The 25344-nt window shown below is 36.8% G+C and overlaps 1 protein-coding gene across 3 annotated transcripts in view; it reads left to right on the top strand.

The window, feature by feature from the left end:
• myo5b (myosin VB) overlaps positions 1 to 25344 on the top strand; it is a 64094-nt gene that overhangs the window by 30719 nt on the left and 8031 nt on the right. For 2 of the 3 annotated variants that reach the window (XM_048167429.1, XM_048167428.1), the window contains exons 8-34: positions 1 to 108; positions 222 to 331; positions 450 to 715; positions 1080 to 1161; positions 3235 to 3375; positions 4005 to 4127; positions 4573 to 4656; positions 8440 to 8586; positions 8710 to 8807; positions 9666 to 9752; positions 9959 to 10070; positions 11681 to 11892; positions 11978 to 12134; positions 12223 to 12462; positions 12553 to 12789; positions 13844 to 13928; positions 15728 to 15873; positions 15953 to 16072; positions 16168 to 16302; positions 16794 to 16862; positions 19181 to 19420; positions 19984 to 20066; positions 22205 to 22282; positions 22485 to 22683; positions 24294 to 24387; positions 24471 to 24602; positions 24680 to 24831. In XM_048167429.1, the coding sequence (XP_048023386.1) occupies positions 1 to 108; positions 222 to 331; positions 450 to 715; positions 1080 to 1161; positions 3235 to 3375; positions 4005 to 4127; positions 4573 to 4656; positions 8440 to 8586; positions 8710 to 8807; positions 9666 to 9752; positions 9959 to 10070; positions 11681 to 11892; positions 11978 to 12134; positions 12223 to 12462; positions 12553 to 12789; positions 13844 to 13928; positions 15728 to 15873; positions 15953 to 16072; positions 16168 to 16302; positions 16794 to 16862; positions 19181 to 19420; positions 19984 to 20066; positions 22205 to 22282; positions 22485 to 22683; positions 24294 to 24387; positions 24471 to 24602; positions 24680 to 24831 (3737 nt within the window). The remainder of the gene's footprint in view (positions 109 to 221; positions 332 to 449; positions 716 to 1079; positions 1162 to 3234; positions 3376 to 4004; positions 4128 to 4572; positions 4657 to 8439; positions 8587 to 8709; positions 8808 to 9665; positions 9753 to 9958; positions 10071 to 11680; positions 11893 to 11977; positions 12135 to 12222; positions 12463 to 12552; positions 12790 to 13843; positions 13929 to 15727; positions 15874 to 15952; positions 16073 to 16167; positions 16303 to 16793; positions 16863 to 19180; positions 19421 to 19983; positions 20067 to 22204; positions 22283 to 22484; positions 22684 to 24293; positions 24388 to 24470; positions 24603 to 24679; positions 24832 to 25344) is intronic. The other variant, XM_048167430.1, reaches the window with a different exon arrangement.

The raw sequence follows: 25344 nt of genomic DNA, 5'->3' as shown, positions 1-25344 counted from the left end.
CCAGCGCAGAAGAATTTACCTACACGTCTCTCGGAGAGAACATTTTCATTGAGGGCGTGAATGATGCTGAGGACCTTGTGAAGACAAGAGAGGCTCTTACAATGCTTGGTGAGGACTACAGATATAAACATGACTTTAACCAAGGATTTGCAACATTATACCAAAACCATACCGAGTGTCGATCGTAAATATTTATCATGGTGGCGTTTTATGTTGTGCAGGTGTGAAAGAGAACCATCAAATGAGCATCTTTAAGATAATTGCCTCAATCTTGCACCTGGGGAACGTGGGGATTGTGTCGGAGAGAGATGGAGAATCCTGCCATATCAGCGTAAGTGTATGATAAATAGTGTGTCTTACTATATTTTATTTGTTTTAGCATATAAGCATTAAACAGATGACTATTCTTTACTTGCCTTGACAATCACTATCTCTTTTTGCACCTGCAGAGGGATGACACTCATCTGAATCATTTCTGTCGGCTGCTCGGTATAGAACAGGAGCAGATGGAGCACTGGCTGTGCCGCAGGAAGCTAGTGACTACTGCCGAGACCTACGTGAAGAACATGCCGCACGCCCAGGCGGTCAACGCCCGAGACGCCCTGGCCAAACACATTTACGCCCATCTCTTTGACTGGATTGTGGAGCACATCAATAAGGCCCTGCATACCTCTTCTAAACAGCACTCCTTTATCGGGGTGCTGGATATCTATGGGTAATGCTTGTGATTATGAAAGGTCATATTTGTAAAGATTTCGAAACTTGGCTCCATAGGTTCTTATATACAGTATGGTAGAGTGTCTCTGTGGGCCACAGGAAACGGCCTTTCATGTTTTGACCTTCCCTTAGCAAAAACCTCGTTGAGTTTTTAGAGTCAGCATTTGCCTATAAGCCTTTCTGGCCATGGGACTAATTACTTCCTTAAAGAAGAGAACTTATTGATCAGCACTAAAGTAAATAAGCGGAGAAGTGCCAAGCTATAGGATGCAGAGAGAAGTGCAGAAGGTGTTCTGTTTGCTTTCAGGGAAAACTGGATGGTTTTGAATAGTCACTGTTAACATGTCTTCATCTCTCAACAGATTTGAAACATTTGAGATCAACAGCTTTGAGCAGTTCTGTATTAACTACGCCAATGAGAAACTACAGCAACAGTTCAACTCGGTCAGTAATAGAGGATCTCTAGATTCATATTTACTGCCATTTGAGTCACTCGTGCTATGCTATTTGCATTTAGACATGAACTTTAATCTCATAATATATTGGATAAATATTATAATAAAATATATTCTCAATTTTTAAAGGTAAAAAATCATATTAGAATTATTTTTATATAATAAATTATAATTAATGTTTTTTATATTATTAAATAGTATATTATTTGATATATAATATTTTTTAAATATAAAAAAAAATAATTTTTCAGAACAAATTGCTGAACAAAACATATTCATTTTAAACACCTCTGTTGCTGCTATGTATGTATTAGACCAAAGTCTCTTTAAAGGTGCTAAAGAGGATGTTTTCGTCGACTGAGAAACCAAAGACTGTTACTGAGTTTTTTAAATGAGCGCATGCGTAAGAACAACCCCCCTCCTTCACAGCTCATTTCGAGGGAACGCCTCCCAAAACTCGTGCACGAGTATTGGAACACGAGTGTTTACCACCGGCATTCGCTGTGTCGTGTTAGTGGATTCATTATGTCGGACTCACCGCAGGTAACTCATAATCTGCAGTTGTTACTCCTGTCTCCTGACAAAAACATTGCATGCGGCGCCTGTGGAGTGTGGAAAGTTACTGGAGCGCGCAGCCGCGCACGTCTCGCACAAGAAACGTCATGGCAGTGATTGACAAGCCAGAGGGCCAATCGTTTATGTGATCATCGCGTAAATGATTGGCTGATGTTTTTAATGCCCTACCTCGTGCACAGATGATGTATATTAATATTATTCCTTTCAGTGCACCTAATAAATAGTCTTTTTATCAGTTAGTAAAGACAGTTTCAAGTAATATTGCAAAAATGTATAAAACAAAACATCCTCTTTAGCACCTTTAAGACAAGTCATTTCACTCGGCGGCCATCTTTGAAACGCCTCTCAGGCATGCAAGTGCAGCTCCTATCTCTTTGAATGGGGAAACATCAAATTCTCCAAAGCTGTTTGCCAAGCTTTCGATTAAATTTCATATTTGAAATCACCAACGAAATCTGACAACAACTGTCTCAAATTTTGTTTCTAAACGCTCAAATCATGACAAAAAAAACAGTATTTTTCAGGCTGGATCAAGCTAATGTGCATGTTATATGTTTGGAAACGGTTCTTTTAACCCTGGATGGTGGAGTGTATAGCTTTTCATTTCTTAACCATGTAGGAAGACACATCATGGCCATATTCCAGGATGACAATGTCAAGATTCACCAGGGTTACAACTGTGAAAGAATGGTTCAGAGAGCATGAAGAATCATTTCCACACATGAATTGGCACCTCTGAGTCCAGACCTTAATTTCATTGAAAGTCTTTAGGATGTGCTGGAGTAGACTTTACAGAGTGCTCACCTCTTGCATTGTCAATACAAGATCTTGACCAAAAATTGATGCACTCTTGATGGAAATAACATCACAACATTTATTTCTATCGAGAGGTGCATCATTTTTGGTTGACAATGCAAGAGGTGAGCACTCTTTAAAGTCTCCTCCAGCACATCCCAAAAACTTACACTGAGGTTAATGTCAGTGCCTATTGATGTGTGAAAATGATTCTTCATGCTCCCTGCCAACAATTCTTTCACAATTTGAGCCTGATGAATCTTGACATTGTCATCCTGGAATATGGCCATGGTACATCTTATTACATGGTTGTTTAAGAAATGAAAAGCTACACACTCCATCTTTGAGGGTTAAAAGAACCATTGCCTAACATATAAAATGCTACAAAAATAATAATCACTGTAATAATGATCCAGCCATAGACTCTTAAGTATTTGCTTATTAAAATCCAAACATCAACTTTTTTTTTTTTTGGCCGTGCAGTGTATTATAATGGTTTCTTTTCAAATGCTTTCATTATCACTTTCTATCCTATTAGTCTATTGTATTTTAAAAAGCATATTCATTTTAAATTCAAAATGTAATGCATAACATTAATGATCTATGTGTTTGTGACTCTTGGCTGTATTTAGTTGCAAATTTAATGTTTTTGATGAATTAACCTAATACGTATGCATCATATATCACTCAGCATGTGTTTAAACTGGAGCAAGAAGAGTATATGAAGGAGCAGATCCCCTGGACGCTTATTGATTTCTATGATAACCAGCCGTGCATTGACCTCATTGAAGCCAAGCTTGGTATCCTGGACCTTCTTGATGAAGAGTGTAAGGTGAGCCCAAGCAGAGGAAAGACTGTTGATAAAAAAGAATTTGAGAGGCGTGTTGTCTAAACAGGTCTCCAAACAAAGTAGAGGTCTGGAACAGAGTGTGGCACGGGACAAGTTTTAAATTGGGAATATACTGATATGTGCGCTGGAAGTGGGAGGAAAAAATGTATTCGTGGGTTACTTGTATGCAGAAGACTGTAACTGGAGATTTGAAGCGTTGTGTGTGGGGAAATTGGAAAAAATAGCCTATAGACACCAGAACGAGACAGAATCTAACTGAAACAGGAACTGAAAAAGTCAGAGTAGACCACTTCCTATGGGCTTTTGCGGGTGGGAATGGGACAAGACGTGAAAGTTTCGGAGCGGAGCGGGATAAAATCGTAACTTTTTTTTTTTGCGGAAGCGGGCGGGAGTGTTAGATAATTGTGGGAGGGGGATGGAAAAATCCATCCCGCGCAGACCTCTAGAACAGAGCATCTCATTTAGTTTTAAACACCCCAGCTCTTTGAAGTTCTTAAGTAGGAGTTGAAGCAGCTTTAAAAGGGTGAACTTGCTATTTCTGTTACAGGTAACCCAAATAATGTTTTCATTTCACTACAGTTCAAAGTATTTTTCTTTTCTGCATCTGACAGGTTCCCAAAGGAACGGATCAAAACTGGGCGCAGAAACTGTACAGCAAGCATTCAAGCAGCGAGCATTTCGAAAAGCCTAGGATGTCCAACACGTCTTTCATTGTGGTCCACTTTGCAGATAAGGTGGGTTCAGCTTATATTAAGGAGTTAAGTGCTATAGGGCTCAGGATGCTACTTGGATATTATGACTTCACCAACCCATCATCATTAACTTGAAACTCTTCAAATAAGCCAGGCTTTTATGCTTTAAATTGTAAACCCAGAGTCATTTTAACCCTTTAACAGAACATTTTGATTGCCTTGATGACGGATCAAAAACTGAACTTGACGTGACATGCATACTTTTTGTGTGTTGCACAGCTGGGTTTTTAGGACAAATCAGCTCACTGAAACCCAACTTGTGAGGAACTTCATTACACAACACAAATGATTGTGTCAATAATGCATGATGAATGCAACAAAAAATAGCTGATGCTGTTGCCAGTTTTGGGTCACAAAAATGATCTAGCAAGTTATTCTCAGTACTGATGTATGAGTTAAATTTGTGACATTATGTCACCCCTTGCAGGTTGAATATCAATGTGACGGCTTCCTGGAGAAGAACAGAGACACTGTTTATGAGGAGCAGATAAACATCCTCAAGGCCAGTAAGGTGAGCGTTGGCCATTTTTGGTAAGATTAAAATATGTGCTTTAAAAGGAAAATATCTTCTTTTTTTTTTTAACTAATATAGTTCATAAATAACTATATTAATATTCATGGTTTTTGAATTTATTAATGAAATATAATGAATATAATTAACATTTTGAATTTGACAATTTGTTATTAATTCAAGGCAATACCCTCAGTTTATATAGCTTGGCTCAGTTATATTGCTCTTCCCTGTCTGGCTGAGCTTCTGTTTATACTTCACGCTTCCTCAAGTCTGCATGATTGAAATCACACTTTAGCTCATGTTTTGCTCTGTGACCCATTTAAGCAGTTAATTGACTTAAAGTTTTCAGGCAAACAAAGGGCTGACCTTGTCCACACCTAGCACTGTATCACTCAAACAGCCAGATCCATCTTAACTGAGATTTTATAGGATATCTATTGTCTTTGTCGATACTGATCTCTGTCTTGTAATGTTTTGTCCTGGGGTTTCTTGGCAACAGAATTTGCTGGAATCTGAGTTAAGTTCCTTTGCAGACAGCAGCACATCAGCATCTACGAATTAAAGATCTTCCCTGCAGGAGAGTGTTGAAATGCTGTCGTGTTTAAAATTAAACTTTCACTTGGACCCTTTAAATGAGGTGTCCCTGTGAAAGAAGTACTATTTAAACATCAGTTTGTCTCAAGTGATAACAGTTTTCAGCACTGCTGTCTGAAGTTTCCCCTTATTTTAAGTATGTTTGACAGTGATGTTCTCTTCAGGATATCTGCCATGTTCAGCGAGGCATTTCATTCACAGACATGCAGGGTTCCCACTGTGGTTTAAAAAGTCATGGGGTTTCACTGATGAAATGGTAAAGGCTTAGTTTTTGCATATTAATTAGGTTGTACACAAATAATTAAACATGATCTTTTACTGTTTTAATAAATAGTCTATGTGATATCTATAACTTCATTCTTACATCAACCACTGATCAGCACTTAAAAGCCAATTTTGAACCATTGGCCTAGTGACATTTTTGCATTGAATGTGAGGGTTTTTTTTCTAATTAAATTAAATAATAAAGTGCATTTTTACTTTACTTGACTAATATTAAAACTTAATACATAAATACATAATCAGAGATATATTTAAAAATATCCTGGCCAGAAATATTTTTCCAAAAAAATGCATCCATCCATCATAAAAATAATCCATATGAATTCAGGAGGGGTTAATAAATGCCTTCTGAAGCAAAGCAATGGGTTTTTGTAAGACAAATATCCACATTTAAAACTTTAAAGGTGCCCTAGAACTTTTTTTTAAAAGATGTAATATAAGTCTAAGGTGTCCCCTGAATGTGTCTGTGAAGTTTCAGCTCAAAATCCCCCATAGATTTTTTTTAATTCATTTTTTTTTAACTGCCTATTTTGGGGCATAATTAGAAATGAGCCGATTCAGGGTGTGTGGCCCTTTAAATCTCGTGCTCCACGCCCCAAGACCTCGCCCTTGCCTTAAACAACATAAAAAAAAGTTCAAACAGCTAATATAACCCTCAAAATGGATCTTTACAAGATGTTCGTCATGCAGCATGTCTAATCGCGTAAGTACAGTGTTTATTTTCATGTTTACATTTGATTCTGAATGAGTTTGAGTCTATGCTCCATGGCTAATGGCTAATGCTACACTGTTGGAGAGATTTATAAAGAATGAAGTTGTGTTTATGAATTATACACTGCAAGTGTTTAAAAATGAAAATAGCAACGGCTCTTGTCTCCGTGAATACAGTAATAAATGATGGTAACTTTAACCACATTTAACAGTACATTAGCAAAATGCTAGCGAAACATTTAGAAAGACAATTTACAAATATCACTAAAAATATCATGTTATCATGAATCATGTCAGTTATTATTGCTCCATCTGCCATTTTTTGCCATTGTCCTTGCTTGCTTACCTAGTCTGTTGATTCAGCTCTGCACAGATCCAGACGTCCTGCCCTTGTGTAATGCCTTTCATAATGTTGGGAACATGGGCTGGCATATGCAAATATTGGGGGCGTACATATTAATGATCCCGACTGTTACGTAACAGTCGGTGTTATGTTGAGATTCGCCTGTTCTTGGGAGGTCTTTTAAACAAATGAGATTTATATAAGAAGGAGGAAACAATGGAGTTTGAGACTCACTGTATGTCATTTCCATGTACTGAACTCTTGTTATTCAACTATGCCGAGGTAAATTCAATTTTTGAATCTAGGGCACCTTTAACTATAATAACCGGCAGAACTTCCGGCAGATGGCTGTACGCATTGATTTGAGGTGAAAGAGTATCCTCTGACCTGATGCACGAGTCGACCTAATGACAAACACGGAAGCGCACAGGATAGAGCAAAACAAACCAGCGGTCACGAATTAGAAGTCTAAAAACAAATTTTAAAGAGAAATGTCAGCCCACTGGAGCCTTATGGATGATTTTTATGATGGATGGATGCATTTTTCTTTTGGCTTTAAAAACCTGCCCCCCCCATTCACTAACATTATAAAGCTTGGAAGAGCCAGGATATTTTTAAATATATCTCTAATTATAAAAAAGGTTAGTTCCTATCCTTGATTCTGATTGGCCAATAGCTGTGTTTTATTCACGATAAAACACGGCTATGACCGCTTCACCCAACAGTTCTGTGTATCACTACACAACACCCTTAGCAACCACTCTTAGCAACGTAAACGGTTTGTTCTCAGTTACTATTGTTCATTGAAGCTTACTGTCTTATGTAGAACTAGAAGAGTATTGTGAGAAAGAGACCGATTGAACGAGTTTATTACCTGCATTCAGATTTAGCATTTTCCTTCAGGTCAGTGCTATGTTCATAATAAAAAATCTGTTTAAATGTCTGGTGTATTATCTTGTCCTTTTAACAGTTAAGGGGTTTTCCCATGACTGACAGCGCTAGTTAAAGTATTTGTCAATTGCGTCTTGTTCAGTGTTAACAACAATTCAGTCTTTTCAATGTAAAAGTCTTTGCTACTGACTGACACACTCATAAAGACAGTCTTTGCCGCCATCTAATGGCGTAATAATGTAACTTCTGTTGCTGTTCACGGACAGAGACTATTTTTTTCTGGTGGAAGGAAGGCTTTTAGTGAAAGTTTACTTCATGAAATTTGCATTGATACATATTTTTGGCTTTAATATTAGTATTGTGTGGTAACCGTTTTATAAAAGCAAAAAGGTACTCGAGGCTAGTGCTGTATCGTGAATAAGTCACGACTGAAGGGGTTGCAGGCACTCCGCTTTGTGTCATGCCTAACAACAGGATATTGAGACACTATCTGGTCTAGCAGCTCTGTTTATCAATGTCATCCTACAGTGTCAGACTTACAGTGACGGCAGTTTGAAGATATCATCTCCACTCTGTCTTTAGAGTGCTGAAACTTGGCAGGATCATGGTATTAGTGATGCATTGAAACTCACTGTGTACCTGCCTTGCGGTGGATGCTCAGAGAGTGGATTTTAAAGGGCTTCTAAAACTGCTTTGAAGTGCTGCTGGAGTTGAATACAAATTTTACACTAGTCAAAAAAAAAAAAAAAAACAGCTGGGGTTCTTATGTAAGATGTGATGCATCTGTAATATCACTGGAAATTCATTTTACAGTTTAAGCAGTCAAGACTTCTTCATGTGACACATACATAATCAAATATAACCAAAATTATTCATATTTTTGTCATCTTTTCTTGCGTATCTACAAAATATATTTTCTTTGTTTACCTATAATCATTTTTTTGTTTTGTTTTGTACAGTTCCAACTGGTTGCAGATCTCTTCCATGATGGTAAAGACATTGCCCCTCCCTCAGCCGCCAGCAAGACCAACAGGATCAACGTCCGGCCCGCCAAACCTGCTCCAAAAGGTCACAACCGTGAGCACAGGAAAAGCGTGGGCACCCAGGTGAGGCTTAGTGTCAAAGTGATCCATATATGTGCTTGATGGTGGATCCACTGAAGCTCTGTTTATTATGAAGATGAGGTGATTACCATAATGATGAGATGGGAAAAATTCTCTTCCTCACAGTTCAGGAACTCTCTACATCTTCTGATGGAAACGCTGAATGCTACCACCCCTCATTATGTGCGCTGCATTAAGCCCAATGATTATAAGGAATCCTTTGTGTAAGTTTGGTCTCTTTGTCTCGGTGTTATTCATCTATTAGAACTTATCTGGTTTATCTTGGCTATAAAAAGAGAGGTATAGCAAATTCATTTAAGCTGCCAGAGAACATTAGAGTCATGCTGGTACAGAGACATTTGATCGACCTCAATTGCACTTTAAGTTTCCTCTAACAATCAGACATCAAAGCTCCTCAGAGATTTAGCCGATCAGGTTATATAAAATATAATTAGAGACCTAGTTTTCTCAGATCAAAATCAGAAGTGCTTCCCATTTGCAAAATCCTTGCTGATTTAACACTTTTGTTAATTATTTTTCCTTGAAGTGTTTGAAGTGTATGAAAACCTGACAACATTGATCGGTCTGTTCCAAATACTATGATAAAAAGGAATGTTTTTAGATCTTGCATAATAAGGTAATACAATAATAAACAGAATTAGACGTGTTTCACTATATATCTTTCATATTAAATGTATTTATTTACTTATTTTTCTTGTAAGATTCTCAATTCTGAGAAAGGGTAGGGTCTTGTTTGGGTCTGTTTGTGTTCTCTGCAAATTCCTGAGCACAAAGGCTCCTTCACGGATGCTAAATTGAGAAGGTTTTGTCAGTCACATGCTCTTAAGGTTGTGAACACACAGTCACAAAGTTTTGAGTCAGATAGCCTCCGGTCCCCGAGTGGACTGCAGCCTCCCAATGCCTCTCTCAAGGGAGATGTGCTCTATGCTCAAGAGAAAGATTCGGTAGGTCTAGATAACGCCCCAAATGTTTTGTACCAATAAAAAATGTTAAGATCATCTTCTTCTGATGGTTATTGTAAAGTTACCTCACTCCTTTGGCTTATTTCTTGCTTTCTCTAGATTTGATTCTAGAAGAGCTGTTCAGCAACTGCGAGCATGTGGAGTTCTCGAGACCATCCGCATCAGTGCCGCTGGCTATCCATCCAGGTAACGGAGCTACAGATTTCTTTTTTAGTGCTTCAGGGACTCTCATTTCCTTTTCTCCATGTCTGTCTTCTATTTATGAACCTCATGTTCTCCTTAAAAGAGTTGAATATGAAATTCCATAATCATTCTGAAGCGATTTTAATAATGATTATGAATACAAGTGTATTTGGTGTCATTTCCTCATCACATCTGATGGTGTTTCTTAGGTGGACCTATCCAGATTTCTTCAGCAGATATCGGGTGCTCATGACAAAGAAGGACATGACCATTGGGGATAAGAAGCAGGTCTGTAAGAACCTGCTGGAGACCTTGATCAAGGTAAGACTACCGTTTCTAAAAGCTCAAATGTTAGTTGTACGCACAATGCTCTCATCCTGGTATTGTGGTAATATCATGTTTGTCTGGACATTTAGTATTTTTGAAGTTCCTTGTTCATTAATACCATGGCATCTAATACCATTTCTGCATCATGGTATTGCTTTGTTGCTGTTTAAGTAAACAGATACGCTCAGATCATATTCCTATATTAGGAATTAACATATTTCAGAAATACATTCTAACAAAAGTTTGGGGTCTGTAAGATTTTTTCATGAAAAAATTAACACTTTTATTCATCAATGCATTAGAGGTTTAGTTCACCCAAAAATGAAAAGTACTCACCCTCATGTCATTCCAAACGTGCAAGACCTTTGTTCATCTTTGGAACAGAATTTAAGATATTTTTGATGAAATCAAAGTTTTTATCTCATATAGAAAGCAACGAAATTACCACATTTAAGGTCCAGAGAAGTAGTAAAAACATTGTTAAAATAGTCAACGTGACTACAGTGGTTCAACCTTAATGTTATGAAGTGATGAGAATACTTTTTGTGCGCAAAAACAAAAAAAATAACAACTTTATTCAACAATTTTTCCTCTTCCCTGTCAATATGTTACGCAGTTGGCGCAGTGAACGCAGAGTTTCTTATTTATGTCTGAACGCCGGCTCAGCATTGGCTGAGGCTGTTCACGAGAGCACCAAAGTAGTATTTGAATGATTTCTGAAAGATCATGTGACACTGAAGACTGGAATAATGGCTGCAGGAAATTCAGCTTTGCCATAACAAGAATAAATTACATTTTAATAATATTTGTTATATATATGTAATAATAATTCACAGTATTACTGTTTTTACTGTATCAAATAAATGCAGCCTCTATGAGCATACGAGACTTTCAAAAACATTCAAAAATCTCACCAACCGCAAACTTTTGAATGTATTTGTTGATGATCATGTACCAACGAATTCAAATTTTACAAAAATTGAGTTTTGTAAACAACTTGAAATTTTAACACCTACTGCTTCTGTTTGTACATAATAGCTTTTTGTGCACATTTGAGTTGTCAAAAGTACAGACATCGGTACTGAAATTTTAAAAATGTGATGCTTTGAGTACAGATTTGTAAAACCCTCTGATTGGCCATTGTGCTCACGTTCTCATTGGATATGTCTGTGATTGGCTACAATGATCAACGCACGGAAGTGTTTTTTAAGCGTGAGCGTGATGGTTTAAAAGCAGGTGTCTATCAGCGGACTGGTCCGTGATAAGACACCTGCTTTCAAACGCTCCCGTGTGTATCTGTGTAAGCTCTCGGGGAAGAGTATCATTGATGACTATTAACAACGTTTTTGAAGCCTTGATCATTGAAGCCAGTCACAGACATATCCGATGAGCGTGTCAACACAGTGGCCAATCAGAGGTGTTTACGAATCCGCTCAACAGCGCTCAAATTGTCACATTTTTAAAATTTCGGTACTTTTGACAACTCTAGTGCACATGGAGTCATTTTCAACATGACAAATATTTTATTAGTGTTTATTCAAGGATATTTATCATTAATACACCTATTAATTGTGACTCTTCCTTTTACTAAATTTCTCCTTCAGGATCCAGATAAGTTCCAATTTGGAAAGACGAAGATTTTCTTCAGGGCAGGGCAGGTGGCCTATCTGGAGAAGCTCCGCGCCGATAAGTTCCGCTATGCCTGCATTAAGATCCAGAAGACCGTGCGAGGATGGCTACAGAGAATTCGGTACCGCAAGATCCGCAAATCTGCCATCACTCTGCAGAGATACGGCCGGGGTTACTTGGCACGCAGGTGAGTGTTTGAGTAGCTTGAACTTCACTGGTATGTTTTTTTTTTTTGCTTTACTAACAACTTGTGTTCTTTCACTGTCTCTCAGACATGCAGAGATGCTTCGCCTGACCCGAGCAACACTTATTTGTCAGAAGCAGTACCGGATGGTGCAAGTTAGACGGGAGTATCTGAGGATCCGTCGGGCTGTGATAACCATTCAAGCGTTCGCCCGGGGCATGTTCATACGCAGGTTATATCAGGAGGTACTGCACTGCACTTTAATTTTTGTTTCACTCTCTCTGCGTTGTTTCTTTAAAGCACAGTTTTACGGTGCATTTTCTATCCTTTCAGTTCCTGCTCCATCACAAAGCCATTGTCATACAGAAGACCGTCCGTGGTTGGCTTGTGAGGAAGAAGTATCTCCATGCCCGAAATGCTGCCATTGTCATCCAGTGTTTCTACCGTCGCGTACGTGCCAAGCGTCAGCTCAAACAGCTCAAGATAGAGGCTCGTTCGGCCCAACACTTAAAAAATCTCAATGTCGGAATGGAGAACAAGATTGTGCAGCTCCAGAAGAAGATGGATAACCAGGTACAGGAAGATAGTAGGATGCTTACATGATTACAGAGCCACCAAAACAAACTGACATGATGTTAATCAGCTATCTCCATTTCTTTACAGTCAAAAGAGTATAAAACTCAGAACGAGCAGCTGGCTGTCGCTAACACTGCTCTGGAATCAGAGGTCAATAAGCTCCATAAAGAGCTGGAGACCATTCGCATTCGACAGGCTGCTGGCACTCCGGTGACATCACTGCAGGAAGAGCTTGAGAAGTTGAGGGCGGAGCTCCAGGAAGCCCACACCCAGAGGAAGCAGATAGAGGAGGAGTTCAGCAACGAGAAGCAAGGGCTCGAACAGGTGAGAAAGGATGCACAGATACATAGTAGATTTGCCATATTTAGTTTTGGGTATACTTTTGTCTCAGGTATTTTTTTCATATTTCTGTAGGTTTCATTTAAATTGTCTGGGAGTAAATGGTTAAAATAGATCAACGTATTTAGCTTTTCAGTTTCCACACAAAAATGACACACTGGCTTTTATAACAGGGCAGCTGTTACATAACTAATGTCTGTCATCCACAAGCACATTTAATAATGCATGGAAATTGTTTAAGAGCTTTGACCAGCTCACAAAAGGGCTTCTGAAATGAAATAATCAGATAGTATGTATTTAATGTGACTTAATGTGATAATTTCCCTCTTGTTTTATAGTAAAGTAAAATAAAGACAGAGTAAATTAAAGTAAGATAAAGTAAATTACAAATATAAATTACAAATATCATAAATTACAGTAATTAAAAATAATATAAAGTATTGTAATTAGACTTAAAATGTATTTTTTTAAGACTTAAAATATCTGCGTTATAGTAATGCACTTCATGCAATTATTTATATATATTACATTCTATACATTCTAATATGCTGATTTGCTCAAGAAACATTTCTTATTATTATCAATGCTGAAAACAGTTGCTGCTTAATATTTTTGTGGACTTTTTTTCAGGATTTTTTGATGAGTAGAATGTTCAAAAGATCAGAATTTATTTGAAATAGAAATCGTCTGTTACTTTTGATCAGTTTAATCCTTGCTGAATAAAAGTATTAATTTCTTTAAAAAAAAAAAAAAACCTGACCCCAAACTTTTGAACCAAGGATATATATGCCCAAAATGGAGCATACTCTATCAAATAGTAAGACATTCTGAAATAATTATTCATGTTATTTTAATTCAGCTTTTCACTGATATTGATGTGCTGATAATATAATTTATATTTATATAATTATTCTTAAACTATTCAACCCCACTATATTTAATTCAAATTGGCTTTCTTACAGTTAAACTTTCTTGTTTATCTGATGGTTTGAACTGAAAGGGTGGTGTGACTTTTTTTTTTTTGTTGTTGTTTTTGTAGAGGGTAGAGGAGCTGGAGAAAGAGAACACGCTTTTGAAGAAGGAAAAAGAAGAGATGAACCGCAAAATCCAGTCTTCCACTCAGGGTAAGTTTCACGCTTCACAGAGTCACACCCTCAAAGCATCTGGAGGACGGAGTACGAGGAGTGAGAGGATGTGTGACTTGCCTGGAGGGCTGGGCTGGTTTTGTTTGACGCACAAGAGGGTCTGTGTGCAGAAGTGGGACGAGAGGGACAGAAAATGCATTGGATTTCAGTGGAGGAATGTGACACTGCTTCTTTACCTGCACAACTAAAAGCTGACCATTGTATCAAGCCGGTTCACATGCGAGAATGCTATTTGAAACTCGAGGTTTGGTCTCAATACGCTTTTTATTTGTTAAATGGCGTTTTTAAAAGGTTTGTTCCTTAGTGCTGTTCTGCTGTCCATGTTGTTTACTTTGTTCAAAACTCAATTCAGAGCGCTGTTATGAATGTAGTAATTGTTTTGCTGACTTTTTTCAGTTTGTCACGGGTTTGTTGTTTGTTACAGTTTTTTTTTTTCAGTAGGAAGCAGAATTTTTCATCTCAGAACTTTCACTGGTTTGTCTTATCGTGTCTCTTTGGCCTATCTAAAGAGGATGTTATTCCATTGAGGTTAAAGTTGACTGCCATTTACTCACCCTCATGTCATTTCAAATTACTTTGTTTGTTCTGCCGAACACACACACACACACAAAAAAGGTGTTTTGAGGAATGTTTCCAACATTTTGTCCATACAGTGTCTATGAAGTCTAGTCAGTGTTGTTTTGGACACCATTAACATTCATTGTATTGACAAGAACAATTGAAACATTCTTCAAAATATTTTCTTTCGTGTTCCAAGCCACAAGTTTGGAACGACACAAGGGTGAGTAAATGATTTTGGTTTTTGTGCGAACTATTCCTTTAAAAGATAAGTCTTCTGCAGTTCAAGCGAATAGGACAGTTAAAGCTGGAGGCACAAGCAAGCTTTTATGTGGTAAAAAAGATAAAATTAGATAACTAACAGTTTTAACCCTTACAGTTTAAATCCCTTTTAACCCCATTGTTTATTATGTCTATGACAGATGAATAAAACCAAAGGAAATTGGGGGAATATCTAAGACTTTCCCAAAAATGTTTAAATATAGGACCTTCTTTTATCTAGTATGTCTGATATGGAGCTTCACTCATTTCTTATATCAGTGATTTCAAATAAAAGGGTCAAAGGATACAATGTCACAAATTTATTATACCACTTATCTCCTCAAATTAAAATGGCCTGTTTAATGGATGGCTTCATCAAACCACTATCAGGACATCGGTCTGATAGCTCTCTCAGAATCTGTTCAAAGGCTTTCATATACAACTTTGAGTAGAGTTGAGTAGAATCTGATGCAAGTCTGCAATGCCGTTTCGGTTATAATATGCATTGTAAATGCTGAGTACAAGAAGGAGGTGCTTGTTTTATTTCTATTGAGATTACAGAATGAAGAACAAATTGTTACCTACAAATAGACACTCAAAGGTCTTCTATCAGAGTAATAAAGATCTTTTATTGATCAATCAAACCAAAGATATATAAAAGGTGTGTTGTCATCATCATCAGTATTATATTGCACAGTATTCAAGTGGACTGGGTTACCCAAAACCTGTAGAGTGAATGTAAAATAGAGACCTCGCATCTAAAATGGACCAAAAGAGGATTCATACCCTGAGATACTGTATAGAGACCTAGATTATGAGAAAGAATGTTGATCACACATAATACAAAAATACTCAAGCTTCTGAAAGTTGATACAAGCAAATATGAGTCAATGGGAGCAGTTTGTCATCTGGCTCATTGTTAAGTTCCAGTGTGTGAATGCCTGTGTTGTGTCTCTCAGGTCAAGGAGGTGATGTGTCTCAGAAAGAGAGCCACCTGCAGGTGGAACTGGACGAGGAGAGGCAACGATATCAGAACCTGCTGAAAGAATATTCCAGACTGGAGCAGCGATATGAAAACCTGCAGGAGGACATGTCCTCCATGAAGGTAATGGTTTGACAATGAGTCTAAACTTCTGGGACTTTGTTTTTGTTGTTGTTTTTAACATGGGTTTTACACACCCTAGTTCCATCCCGGCCACCGGAGGATCCCTTCTAACCAGAGCAGTCTGGGCTCGGACTCCAACTACCCCTCCATCAGTTTGTCAGAGGCAGGAGACACTGATGACACCATCCAGCAGGTGGAGGTAAAGCTATTTGGCTGAATCTGCTAACATACGACAGCAGGCTTTGAAAAGGGTGTATTTCAAAATGAGCATTAATATGATTTGTCTTCCTGCAGGAAATGGGCATAGAGAAGGCCGCCATGGACCTCAGTGTGTTCATGAAATTACAGAAGCGAGTACGAGAGCTGGAGCAGGAAAGAAAGAGGCTGCAGACCAATCTAGATAAAGTGGAGGAGCTGAGCAAACACAAGGCATGTTTATTTGTCATGGCCGCTTTGCTTTCATTCTCATCTCACAGTTGACAATGAAACGAAACAAAAAATAAAGTACAAAATAACATAATAATTATAATTACTCTTTCTTAACGATACATTTTAAGTCTCTTAAACGAAAGTCTATTGGCCTTAACTGAAATATGTCTGATCGTTTCATATGGTCTTTAAGGTACTGGATGTATGCATTAATCAAAATAATCTTAAAGAATCAAGATTTGCTGATTGTTATTATGTGTTCATACCTTTCTCCTCATGTTCTCATGATGTTTGTAATAACAGATCTCTGTGTTGTCATTCAGGCTAACATTTCCCACTTTTTGGTCATAGGTTACTTACAACATAGCCAGCTGATCATAAACTCCAGTTATCTTTTCTGACGGTCTCTCATCTGTACTTGCAACAGCATGGTCCTCTGCTTTATCAGTCAGCTTGTGTTTACATCTTTTTTTTTTCCTTTTATCTTACAGGGTAGTGAGCCCAAGAGCTCCACGTCAGAGGAGGATATAAACGCAGACCTGGCCTACAACAGTCTCAAGGTAAGAGTCAGTCCTGCTCAGTGTAATGGTCATGCCACCCTGCCTCCAGTCAAATGTCTGTCTTAGTAGTACTCATTGATTTGTTCTGCACTGGGGCCGCCCTGCTGCTGCTGCTGGTCACGCTGCCTGTTAAACTGTGGGTGAGTGGGGCGATACAGAAAGTTAAGACTTGGATGTTTTTTTAGAGAGCTGAATTACGCCAGGATGGCACATGGATGTTTTGCTTTCATAAAGCGACTCGTATTATTAAATACTTCGATTTTCAAACAAACATTGAGAAGTGCCTTTTGTATAAACATTTAATTTGATGCAGATGAAAACAAGGTTGTGTGGAATAGAAAGGATGTTCAGAATGATATGATATGCTGTCTGTTAGATAACGTTTATTTCTTAATAGATCTCTCTTTTGATCTGATATTGAGAAGTCATTCAACACTTTGTTAGGTTAACTCTTTTAACAGCCATGAGGCAAAAGCAGGAAAGCGATTAAAATGACTTTTTCAATCCTATGTCTAACTTTGTCTGGCCAGAAGTATTATAATAAGCTAGAAGTAATTCATATATTAAGCAAAAGCAATGAAAAATTTCTGATTTTCAACATTGTCTTGTAACCTTAAAGATTTTGTTCAAGTTCTTATCTCCAAGTTGTAAAGACTATACAACACATAATGTACGATTAAATAGTGATAGCAAAACAATATCACATTAAAAGTAGTCAGTTTAAAACTGAATGTATATAAAAGTAATATTAAGAAATGCTAAAATGCAAATATATTCATTCATACAAATATATACACAAAATTTGATTGTTTTGCTATCCATTACAGTTATTATAGTTAACTTAAGGTAAAACATAAATTATAATTAGATACTAAAATAGTACAGTGTATATGTAGACTGCCATTTAAAATTTGGGATCGGTAAGATTTTTTTAATGTTTTTGAAGGAAGTCTCTTATGCTCACCCAGGCTGCATTTATTTAATCAAAAATACAGTAAAACAGTAATATTGTGAAATATATTCAAACAGAAAATTATTATTTTAAATTGTAGTAATATTTTATTCAATAATATTTTTATTAAATAATAATATTAAAAAATAATATTTTATTCAATAATATTAGAACCACATTTATCTGAAATAGAAAGCTTTTGTAACATTATACACTACCAAAAACAAACGTTTTTTTTTTTTTTTTTGCATGGATGCATTAAATTAAAAAAAAAAATACAGTAAAGACATTTATAATTTTACAAAAGATTCTATTTTTTAAATAAATTCTGTTCATTTGAACTTTCTATTCATCAATGAATCCTGAAAAAAATGTACACAACATTGATAAGAATAATAAATGTTTCTTAAGCAACAAATCAGCATATTAGAATGATTTCTGAAGGATCATGTGACACTGAAGACTGGAGTAATGATGCTGAAAATTCAGCTTTGCCATCACAGGAATAAATTACATTTTAAAATATATTCAATTAGAAAACAGTTATTTTAAATTGTAATAATATTTCACAATATTACAGTTCTTACTGTATTTTTGATTAAATAAATGCAGCCTTGGTGAGTGACTTCTTTCAAAAGCATAAAAAAAAATCGTACTGATCCGGCAGAGTGTGTGTGTTCTCGTAGCATTAAATATGGTGTCTGTTCAGAGTAAGGTCTGTAGCCTTTAGGAACTCCGTCATATCACCTTCATGCAATTGCGATCTTCCTTGGACACCTAACAAGCCCTTAACGCTTTCATATCAGTGATCAGTTATTTATCTGAGCACAAGGGCGTGTTGAAACCCCAACAGCAGGCTCAGTTTAACAGCTTTAAAAGGTTTGACTCTGACCAGAGAACAAAGTACAAGAATGAAGACACCAGAGCCAAACGTTGATCTGGTGGCTGTGCAGCTGAGCTTAAGTGGAGCTCAAGGCGGTAGAATTACGTAACGGATTTGTTTGTTTTCTTAAAGCGCCCCAACATTGCACTGTGAGCTTATATAATAATTGCTGATGGTTCTTGTTCTGCAGGGCTCAAACACTCTTTGCGTCTGATCAAAGCTTTAGCTGCAGGCGTTCGGTTACCTTGGATAGAATTACTGCAGTCAGCAATACTTGATTTTTGTATTTTTTTATTTTTTGTGAGTGCGTCTCTTTCTGTTTCAGAGTTTCTTTATCACAAACATACATTCTGACTTATTTACAATTCTTTGCCTCGGGTCACTTTTGATAGATTTGAATAAAAATCAACCCTTTAAGTGGTACAAAATACAGACTTTTTACCCTCTTTCTGACTATATTCATAAAATCTGTTCTGCTTACAGCGGCAAGAGCTTGAAACGGAGAATAAGAAGTTGAAGAATGACCTGAACGAGTTGAGGAAAGCAGTGGCCGACAGGGCCTCCGAGAACAGTTCGTCCAATGAGCTTCAAGATGGCTACAACCTGCTGCTCAATCAGCTCAAAGCGGCCAATGAGGAGCTGGATGTGCGCAAGGAGGAAGTCCTTATGCTTAAGACCCAAATTGTGAACTCCACGAGACAGTCTGAGAACATCAACCACATTGTGAGTCTGAACACATTACCCATACGACATACGCATTTTATAAATTTGACCTTTGAGGGCTTCTAATCCATTTTTTACAGCTGTTGTCTTACCAAATTACGCTATTTTAATACATCCTTGTCATATAAGACCTTCTAATCCATTAGCATCCCATTAGTCTCCAGTGGAGGTACCTTAAATGGAAAACTTAATTTTCTATAAAACCAAAATCAGACATAGAGACATTGCATGGGATAATATGGCATATAATGGGCTTTGATGAAGCTCAGAGTAATTTAAACTCAATGAATGTTGAGTGTAATAGTTTGGCTGAGCTTTACAAAACCTGCACTGCTACTGAAAGTGGCTTTATATCCACCTGCCTGTCTGAATCTGCTGAGGCGGGCGAATCAGAGTCAGTATTGATTACGCTTGGAAAGAAAGCTCTTTTTCTTGCTCTCACTGTTATATTTGTCCCACACAGATATATCTTTCCTTTCCATATTAGATTGAGTTGCTGAAATGTAGCAACTATAAATATTGACTTGTTGTTCCCTATTGATATCTTTGTTTCATCCAAACAGAATTCCAATGATGTATCAGAATGGACCAACAACAAGAAGCCTGTGGACGGGGAGGACATCGTGGATGCGCCTGATTCAAAGAAGTAAGTCAGTCCAATCTGCATAATGAAAAGCTTTTAAAAGTGACACCAGCTCTCCTCCATGTACTCATTTGTCTTTTTTTGTCTTTTTTTTTAATGAAATTGGAATTCAGTGCTATTGATCGTTTGCAAGATCCAGAGCAGCTCTCTGATTCAGCTCTTCATGCTGTCCACTTTCATTTTCAGCTGTATACCTTAGTTTACTGGAGAGCCAATCACTTCTCATGAATTGGCATAGTGCGGCCACAAACTCAATCAAGCACTGATAGTCTTAAAACTAAAATGTAAAATTTACCTGCAATATTTCTGTCAAATTTATAGACCACCACTGGCTCATGGTGAGTTAGAGACAACTTTATTTTGCATTGTTTCCTTTTAAAATAGTTGTAAAGTTTGTACTCAAAATTAGCTTTTAACCATATTTAATAGTTTACCAAAAAAATTTTATAGATTATTTTTATATTATTATATTTAGTTGCACTACAGCTTTTTTATGTTTAATGATCTAACAAATTCAGGTGAGCTTTAAGGATAACCAAGCAATTATTTAGTGACTACAACAATTAATTCTACAACAATTAATTCAATTAATTACAGTAGTGGCCAAAAGTGATGTCTGGAGAGGATATTTGTTTTTAATGACCCTACAAGTTCAATTAAACCATCAAAATAAGAGGAAATATTTTATATTTTTGAAATATATTAAAGGGTTAGTTCACCCAAAAATGAAAATTCTGTCATTAATTACTCACCCTCATGTCATTTCACACCCGTAAGACCTTTGTTCATCTTCGGAACACAAATTAAGATATTTTGATGAAATCCGAGAGTTTTTTTTTTTATGCTCCTATTGAAATCAATGAAATTACCACATTCAAGGTTCAGAAGAGAAATAAAAACATTGTTAAAGTAGTCAACGTAACTACAGTGGTTCAACTTTAATGTTATGAAGCGACGCAAATACATTTTGTGCGCAAAAACAAAACAAAAATAAAGACTTTATTCAACAAATTCATCTCAAAATTCATCCTGCTAAGCTATTTACATTGCAGAGCTTCTGTGTTTATGTCTGAATGGCGGCTCAGTATTGGTCAGCTCCTGCATCAGCATCACACACATGCATCCTGCACCTCATGTGACCAGAGCCGGCCAATACTGAGCCGCCATTTGGATGAAACAAATGACTCCCTGCACAACTACGCAATATGCATGTAAAATCTGTAACAAATAAAATTTGAAGATGTCAATTTTCCTAGGCTGTACATCACTTTTGGTCATTATTGTAAGTTGGAAAATATGGACGCCATTTTTATCCTTTCCACCAACTGAACCGCACACACAGAATTGATGTATATTTTAGGCAGACAGCAAATGATACCTCTATGCTGCCTTTGTAAAAAATATTTCAATTTCAGATAAATGCTGTTCATTAAAGAATCCTGAAAAAATGGATCAGTTTCCACAACATTATTTAGCAGCACAATTGTTTTCAACATTGATAATAATAAGAAATGTTTCTTGAGCAGCAAATCAGCATATTAGAAGGATTTCTGCAGGATCATGTGGATCATGATCATTTTTCTGTCTGGCCAGTGCACCCTGAAAACCTGAAAACTGTCCAGTATTCATTCAAGCTGCTCTAAATTCATGACACTTTTCTCTCTGTCACATTTTTAAAGTGGTCTTTTGAAACAATATGAGTCAGAGAGTGACAGATGTTAGATGAGGTGCTGATTACCTGTGAAAGGATACATTTCGTTCTCTGTGGTCTCAGGACTGGGCACTTTAAACACCGTCTGATTTCTCATACATGCGTTTTTCCTACCTTTCTCTATTTCTCATTTCCTGAGATTGCCACATCTCCTTCGAAATATTGCTTGGGCAGGCAGCTCACCTACAAAAACTGAAACATAATAACCCAAGTCATAATAGCTACATGACCTATTTACTTGAAGATAATTCAGATTTGCCCTCATGCTGAAGCTGACGTCTTCACGGACTACTCTAACCTGCCATGCCTTGCTTTGCTAAACTAACTAAAAACTGGCCCTGCCATCTTGTCATTCTTCTCTTTTGCTTTCTCTCCTCTCTGTCTGCTGCCGCTTCTCTGTCTCTTTGGCTCTCCGTCACTCGGACGCCAGTAAAGCACAAGACTGGGGTTTTTTGAATGAAGATGGGGAGCTTGGTCTGGCATACCAGGGTCTAAAGCAAGTTGCCAGGTTGTGCTTTGATTTTCTTTGATTTCCCTCTAGGTTTGACTGGCTTTCTGTACCGAGGCCTCTGTATGTGTCAGTGTTTTTTAAAGGGCCATTTGGCATATATTGATTTTTGTCGCTTTTGAGAAATGTTTTTGAGAGAGTGAAGCATGTACACACTTTACACCCACTTATACCATAGTATGGCATGTTTGTATGTGTTCAGGCTGCTGGAGGCCCAGCTACAGACGCAGTCTCGACAGCACAAAGATGAGTTGGAGGCTCTTCACACACAGATTGAACTACTGAAGGACAATTTGGAGAAGAAGCAGGACATGCTGAACCACTTCTCCACACTTTCTCCTGAAGCTCTGGTGGAGTTCAGCGTGCAGCAGGAGATCACACGTCTCACCAACGAAAACCTGGTGAGGGCTCATCTAAAAATTATTTTTGTCTTCTTTTTTGCCTAAAATTATCTAGATATACTTAAAAAAAAATCCTTAAAATTGTATACACTTGTTTTCAGAAAATATATATTGACTTATATGTATTTTTCATACCTTATTGGCCAATTGAAGGTCTAGTTTTAGGCATAAACCTCTAGGTTATGTTAGATTTATGCTAAAAACAAATATAAATGGGTTAAATAGGGTAAAAAAACAAAAAACAAGACAACCTCTGAAATGTTTAATTTTATACAATCAATTTTTATTTATATATATATATATATATATATATATATATATATATATATATATATATATATATATGGGGCTGTCAAGCGATTAAAATTTTTAATCTAATTAATTACACAATGTGGTGATTAATTAATCTAATTAATCTAATAATCGCACAGCAAATTTGGCTGAGAAATTATCCCCAAAAGATCAAAGAGACATTACAATAAGTAGCTTTAGAAAAAAAATATTTTATTTGAATCAACATGAGGGTGAGTAAATGATGATGGAATTTTCATTTTTGGGTAAACTATCAATTTAATGTTTTTTGTTTGTTTGTTTGTTTGTTTTTAATTGTTATTATTAATATGGAAATGTGATTTTTTTATTTTTTTTTTTTTTTTTTATGATCCTCGAAAAAAGAATCTAAAATTGCCAGTAGGTGGTGGTAAAAATGTTTTAATGAGTGAGTCATTCATTCATTTGATTTGTTCAAAGGACTGATTCATTCAGGAATGAAGTAAATGGCGGTCATTATCAATGGGCCATTGAATCATTGATTGACCCGATTGATCCGCTCAAAACACGGATTCATTCGGAAACGAAACACAGCTGTGTGTTGCTCGGAGACGCACAACCGTTCTGCTCTGGCTTTAATATTTTCATTGGCAAAATTGAGCAAAAGCAGACAATATGTCTAAATATAACACAATATTAACTTCTGATTTATTGAACTGTTGTATATAATCAATATCACATTTGCACTCATGCCATTCGAGACAAAAACAGTACTCGTGTGATATTGCGCAACTATATCATGAGACATAAATATAAGACGACAACTCATACAGGCCTCAAACTCATTTTGACCAGATATCTTGAATTTTAGGATCATTCTAACTGCATTCTATAGGCTCCGGCTCCGGAGTTGTTGACCTGCTTCCTATTCGTCATTAATCAACTGTATGAAATGTCAGATGACCTACGTAGGTCGGGGGCGGGGCAGGTGCGTTAATAATTTTAACGCGTTATTTTTCACCGTTTCTAATTAACGCATTAAATCGACAGCCCTAATATATATATAGGAAATTATTTTTAATTGAATATAATAATAATTTAAATAATAATGTATGTTATATGTAATGTTATTTATATATATATATATATATATATATATATATATTATTATTACTTTATTATATAATATTTATATAATTATTATATATAATTTTTATTTTTTTATTTTTTTTACGAGCCCTCAAACTATTAGCCACTGGTTCTAAAAGGGCAGTAAAGAATCATTGCATCCAACATATAATATTGACATGCTCAAGATGACGGTGATGATTGTTCTCCAGGATCTAAAGGAACTTGTTGAGAAGTTGGAGAAGAACGAGAGGAAGTTGAAGAAGCAGTTGAGGATCTATATGAAGAAAGTGCAAGAGCTGGAAGGTAAAATGATTACATTTGTTCTGTGTGTTTAACATTTTATTTTAGTAGAGCCGTGTGCTGATGTGCCGTTATTCTTTGTACAGTTTCTCAGGCCACTAAGAGCAGACCAGAGCTGACTCGTCAGTTCACGGTACAAAGGAAAGAAAAGGACTTCGAAGGCATGCTGGAGTTCTACAAAGAAGATGAGGCCTTGCTGGTCAAGACTTTAATTACTGGTATGTGTGGTTGCATGCAAGCACGTTTGAATGTGGAGGTCCTATAGTTGTAATTAATATTAAGTTCTTGTCTTTAGACATGAAGCCCAATGTCGTGTCGGCCACTGTCCCCTGCCTCCCTGCCTACATCCTTTTCATGTGCATCCGTCATGCCGACTACATCAACGACGACCAGAAAGTTCATTCGCTCCTTACTGCAACCATCAATGCCATTAAAAAGGTCCTGAAGGTATGTATAATGCTGTATATAATCACATCCACACACTCCCACTACCATCCAAAAGTTAGGGGTCAGTAAGATTAGATTTTTTATTCGATTAGAAATTAATGCTTTTATTCAGCAAGGGTGCATTAAATTGATCAAAAGTGACAGTAAAGACATTTTATAATGTTACAAAAAATAAGCAGCACAACTGTTTTAAACATGGATGTTGATAAGAAATGTTTCTTGAGCACCAAATCAGCATATTAGAGTAATTTCTAGTGCTGTCAACGCATGCGATTAATTTTTTTCAGTTTAACACGTTAAAAATATTTTATGCAATTAATGCTTTTAAACCATTCAAGCGCCACAAGACAAACAAGAACGCGCTGTCTGTGAATGCCGTGTCTTTGTGACATACACACGACTCGTGTGCACAGAAAGACGCGCGCCAGTATCAAGTTCTCTTTTGTGCTTGAACAAACAATAACTCACAGAATGATGCCAATCAAGTATCCTCATAAGAGCAGTCTTAAATGA

This window comes from Megalobrama amblycephala, linkage group LG18, assembly GCF_018812025.1.
Source record: "Megalobrama amblycephala isolate DHTTF-2021 linkage group LG18, ASM1881202v1, whole genome shotgun sequence".
NCBI classification, from domain to species: Eukaryota; Metazoa; Chordata; class Actinopteri; order Cypriniformes; family Xenocyprididae; genus Megalobrama; species Megalobrama amblycephala.
Note: the sequence above shows the minus strand (reverse complement) of the source record. Positions and strands in the feature narration are given on the sequence as shown.